This window comes from Photinus pyralis, unplaced genomic scaffold (assembly GCF_008802855.1).
Source record: "Photinus pyralis isolate 1611_PpyrPB1 unplaced genomic scaffold, Ppyr1.3 Ppyr1.4_LG5, whole genome shotgun sequence".
Classification (NCBI taxonomy): domain Eukaryota; kingdom Metazoa; phylum Arthropoda; class Insecta; order Coleoptera; family Lampyridae; genus Photinus; species Photinus pyralis.
In genome coordinates, this window is record NW_022170596.1 from 45,081,025 (window position 1) to 45,086,644 (window position 5,620).

The 5,620-nt window shown below is 36.0% G+C and overlaps 1 protein-coding gene across 1 annotated transcript; it reads right to left on the bottom strand.

Annotated features, from left to right (window-relative positions):
- Nucleotides 1-221: 221 nt before the first annotated feature.
- Nucleotides 222-1,619, bottom strand: LOC116172548 (forkhead box protein L2-like). Its single transcript, XM_031489781.1, has 2 exons — nucleotides 736-1,619; nucleotides 222-679 (listed from the first exon to the last, which is right to left on the bottom strand). The coding sequence occupies exons 1-2, from the start codon at nucleotides 1,268-1,270 to the stop codon at nucleotides 624-626; spliced, it is 591 nt and encodes a 196-aa protein (XP_031345641.1). The 5' UTR covers nucleotides 1,271-1,619; the 3' UTR covers nucleotides 222-623.
- Nucleotides 1,620-5,620: the final 4,001 nt, after the last annotated feature.

Here is a 5,620-nt window from a genome sequence, read left to right on the forward strand (position 1 = left end):
GAAGAAATAATTTAGGTAACATATTGGGAACTTGGTTCACAAACAAGTTACATAAAGATCATCTTTGTTCCAAACGACTGTATGGTGAATGGATCAAAATGACTGATCGGGCGAAAACTTACTACCTACTTACTCGTCTTGCTCCCTGAAATAAACAACGATTTAAAAGTACACGTTTAGTACATCTACTACAGCCAAAACTACAGGAAAAAGGCATGGGGTTATTGTAAGCGAAATAAAATAAAAACAGTTTTTAGGTACATGCTTTAATGAAAGAAGTTAAAAATACAAATCTAAGGACAGGTAACATGTAATTATATTTCTAATCAAATACTGATGAAAGCGTATCTACAGGTGTCTTTAAAATTCTTCTTCTAACAGAAACAATTAAAAGTAATAGTGTAAATGATAACGAAAGTAATATACATTAAAATAGTGTTATCTAGCGACATCAGTGCGTTCGCGTAGAGAATGAATTATAAGGATAAACAAAGAACAGTTAAGAAAACTTGGACGGACGACATTAATCAACATATATAAAAAAGTTCTTCGTGTATCACTGCCAGGTCGCAGTTGAATGCATAGTCCTGCGTGAAGGTGTTTGGGAGCAGGAAGATAGCGACTCACATGAAACACTTGGGAAATGTAGGACTAGTTGGTTCTTCTTTGATTGTCACCACTGTAAAAGTAGCTGGGGATCAGCGGGAGGCGAGGTGTGGGGACCAGAGTACTCACTATCGGGCGGCCAGTAAGACGGATAACGGGAACTGTCTTGGCGAACACCACAAGCACTAAATGCGGGGGAAGGGTATCCTTGCTGCGTGTACGACGGAGTGGAACAGCTTGAGTAGGCTATCTGAGACTGTCCGAGCCACGATGCGGTATCGTACCGCGAGTACGGCGGAGGATAAGTTGGTGGTGTGAATATATTACGCGCCAGTGGCAACCCGTGCTGACCCAAAGGATCGCCAAAGAACGCCTTTGCGTACGGTTGAGCGGATCTGTAGGGGCGTTTCATTCGTCTACGTCGGCGATAATTTCCATTTTCGAACATATCTTCGCATTGGGGATCCAACGTCCAGTAGTTCCCTTTACGTTCGCCTCCACCTTCACGCGGAACTTTAACGAAGCATTCGTTTAAGGACAAATTGTGACGGATGGAATTTTGCCAGCCTTTTTTATTGCGTTCGAAATAAGGAAACTTTGCAGTGATGTACGTATATATTTCTGATAGGGTGGCCCGTTTCGCATTTGAGTTTTGAATTGCCATCGTGATTAGCGCTACATACGAGTACGGAGGTTTTCCTTGCGCGTTTGCACTGGTGGAAGAGGGTTGAGGAGACTGTCTACTACTGGTTGTTCGAGATTCATCTGCTGAGGATTCAGATATTTGCGGCTGAGGTGTGCTCGTCGGACTGTAGGTGGACACTGATGAAGAATTTACTGAAACAAAAGAAAACTGTTAGAGTGGTCAGGAACGAGAAAAGTTCCACCGGAAACAATACTTCATTTCAAACAATTGCCATCAGACATGAATAGTTGTTTTCGGTAGATCATGCAAAAAATAATAATTGTCAAAGTCGTTTTTCACTCTGTAGATACCTACAACCCACACAGAGATATGCATTGTAACGGGTGCCCGATAATGCATTTAATATTTTTCAATTTTTATATATACTCGTGTTTGAATTGAATTACGACCGTGTAAATTTTCATGTGTACCGCTTCATGCGAATGGTAATGTCGAGTAGGATTAATGGCGGCAACGATACGTGTTTAGATAGTTTGGGTTAGATAGCAAATTTCTGCAATAAGACAGACGTGAGTTGTCAAATTTGCGTTGGTTCCGTTGAGGGAATTTCGGTTCCGTTTCGGGTTTCCTAGGCGGCTCTGATTAGGGAAAATGTTAGAAAAGAGACGAGGGGTCGCTAAAGCGTAAAGTTTCTCCAAGAAAAAGTTTGACGCTCGACCCCTATTAAGGGGTGATCCAGTAATCCAAGGCTGGACGACACAACTAGTAATTTTAGTTGCTATATAAATAAGGTTCGATTCATTTTTGTAACCGGTTTGAGAATTTTAAAAGGATAATTCCACTGTATATAATTTCCATGGATGAACTCACTTAGAAGAAGGTACAAATTGGTTTTTCCACTTCAATTCAATACTAAGTAACGAAAATCTTCTAACTGATTTGAAGAATATACTTTTTAAGACTGTGATTTGTTTGTAAAAAAGGAGATATTAGCTTACGTATTGTTTCATTGTTCGTGTATCCAATGAGTAAATAGAAAACTTCCAATAGTTCGTTCAATTTTAGCACTGGGTTTTGAAATTAAGTTAGGATTCATTTTTGGAGGGCTGCAGATTTTGATTGATTTTAAATTTTAGTATACCTACAAAAATATTTTGATATTTTATCTTTATTTGTCATACAACTGATGTAAGGCGGAAGCGACTATTTTACATTTCCAGGTTTAGAGGAACTAGCTCCATTTTCGTAACGAAATTGTTTCAAAGTACAAAGTTGAGCTAGCCGTCGGGATATTTTGGGCGAAACTTTCGTTAATTAAAAAAATGATAACCTGATTGTACCGGGTGACCCGATAAGACTGTTCCTCGGCCATATCTCGAGAACCGTTCGCCATATGACTTAGGGACAAAAAAAATTATTGGGTAAATCGGTCATGAAGAATCGCTGGAAAATATTTTCAAGTTTTAAAAATGAGCAACAGAGGGCGTAGCTGCTATCTTAAATTTTAACATTGCATTTTCTTTAAATTTCGCATTATAAACTAAAAAAATTTTGTTCACATTTTTAAAGAGAACCAGCTTATCTATCATTTTCATAAAAACAAAAACTCAGTTATTTCAAAAACAAAGATGGTGTGGGGCGTTCAATTGTTTTTGCAATAACCTGCTTTATCTTCTTAACCGCCTGACCGCTATTAACAGATTTGGTATGGTTGAAAAGAGCATTCCTTGGGCATTGAGAATCAACCATATAGTTAATTTAGTTGAATCCTTCTCCGCCAGAGGGCTAGTTTTGACACTATGACCCAAAAGCCTAAAAAATCAAAAAAATCTGATATGACTTTTTCTATATGAAAAAGTTGGCAAATAACACCCAAAGAGGCCAGTGAAAAACGTTTTTCAAAATTTCGTTCCTAACCTCACATATTGGGAAAATGAGATTAATTAATTAATTAATAAAAATGCTGGCGATATATTATGAGTATTTTCAAAATGCGACCATCGCTGCCCACATCTTCTATTTGCGTTATCCGAATCGACCAACGAACCATCGCCGCCAGCATATTAAATGCTTCTTGGTTAGAAATCGGCATTTTAGAAAAGATTACAAATTCAAAAAACCGCACTTTCTGAATGTAAACACAGCAGAATAATTTACAAATTACGGCTGTTATTATTTTATAATGCATCGTGTTTCATTTGTTTAATTTTCCAAGGCCTACCTAAAAGTGTAGGGTCCTTTTCCAGACAATCTTTCGCACCATCGACAAATACCGGAAATACGTCAAATAAGATACAATTTAAGCATTTTTATTATTAATTAATTAATCTCATTTTCCCAATATTTGAGGTTAAGTACTAGATTTTGAAAAACAGTTTTCACTGGCCTCTTTGGATGTTATTTCATATTTGGCTACTTTTTCATAATCATTCCATTTGATTTTTTAAAATTTTTTTAGGATTTTGGATCATAGTGTCAAAACTAGCCCCCTGGCGGAGAAGGATTCACCTAAATTAACTAAATTAACTATATAACTGGTTGATTTGTTAAAATCGGTCAAACGGTTAAGAAGTTAAAGCAGGTTATTGCAAAAACAATTGAACGCCCCACACCATCTTTTTTGAAATAACTGAGTTTTTGTTTTTACGAAAATGATAGATAAACTGGTTCTCTTTAAAAATGTGAAAAAAGAATGTTTAGTTTATTATGCGAAATTTAAAGAAAATACAATTTTAAAATTTAAGATGGCAGTTAAGCCCTCTGGTGGTCATTTTTAGAACTTGAAAATATTTTCCAGCGATTCTTCATAACCGATTTACCCAATAATTTTTTTGCCCCTAAGTCATATGACGAACGGTTCCCGCGATATGGCCGAAGAACAGTCTTATTGGGTCACCCAGTACAAGGCACTCCAACCCTTTGTTAGATTTTGATGCTCAATAGTAATAATTTTTTCATCGATCAACCGTTTACGTGGTCGAAAATCTTCTTGTTCCATATATGCTCGATTTTAATCCCGAGAGCTGTTCACTCTGGATTTACTTGTAAGCATGCCTACCCGCCACCCATTTGATTATGGATAACGTTTACGGTAAAGGGAATCAGCAAGCGATCCCCAAATGAAATTCACAAAAATCTTCACCTCTTGAAATTATATGAGATTCTAATGTAACAATCTACCTACAAATATGATGATTTGGAGAGGTTGTACTTAAGAGTATTAATTTATGAGTAGGTAAACTAATTGTAAAATTGTCATTTAAACTGTGTTCAATCGTGACCAAGCACACCTGATCTCCAGTTACAATCGCCAAAGTTCGTCCATAAAAATACAACACCAAAACATTCCCACCAGCATGACCGATAGATGGTTTAATGGTCTAGTAAACCCCAAAGGTAACCGCTTCGAAAGTAATGTGTCGTTTACGCTACATTTACTCTTTCACTATTAACGTATTGGCGATGGGTTTTATGAACATGTTATAATCGTCCAGTTTAAAAAAAATTTCGTTCAATAATCAATTTAGAATGCACCGCCGTTTGTATGCCGAAACCTTTTGCAATTTCGACATCAGTCTAACTTTCGCAATTGCTTTTCAGATTACACGGTTTATCGTTTACTTAATATAATTTTTGTGCATAAAAAGATACCAACAACTTTTAACATGATAAATTTGCACTTGCCCTACAATTACGCCACATTATTTTTATTCATGGCAGATGTTAAATTTATATTTTAATAGGTTTAAATGAGTAGGCTAAGTCGCTCTCTAACCGTAAGTGATAAGGGTAGATAAAGTGAAACCACAGTAAAACTGATGATTGCGTATTCTAATGACATGAATCTGTCATTCTTATTTCAAATGGGACGCGGAGCACAATATAAAATGAAGTTCAGAGCATATGACAATGCCATTTGTATGGAAACGACCGCGACGGCCGAACCCGTCTAATTTTGACGTCTAAATTATGTTCAGAATTGAATAAACCTTTATCGTCTTGTATAATAAATAACTATTATTTAATTTGGCTAGAATGACACTTTCTATACAAATTAGGTATATAATTTGTTCCGGTTAAAATCTTTATATTAAATTATATAGGGTGGTTTTATCTGGAATAGTTATTTGATGAAATACTAAGTGTTTAGTATCACTGGTTTATCGAGTGATGTAAAAATCCAATATAGCGTCCATTTAAAATAAGGAAGTTGATGTCAATATCACGGAAACCGCCATTTAAAAAAATATATACTCTACGTCCTTTGAATTTATTCCATCGAATCTTGCAACTTTTATTTAAAACTGTTTTCAATAGCTCTCTTTCTTACTAAAATATTTGAACTTTTAAAAAATGGCGATTTACACT

What these genes read in the sequence shown, in the direction of transcription:
- LOC116172548 (XM_031489781.1), bottom strand. Translation starts at nt 1,270, where the DNA reads ATGGCAATTCAAAACTCAAATGCGAAACGGGCCACCCTATCAGAAATA. An exon ending in GTCTTACTGGCCGCCCGATA is followed by an intron (nt 680 to 735) that starts GTGAGTACTCTG and finishes CTACTTTTACAG; the next exon opens with TGGTGACAATCAAAGAAGAA.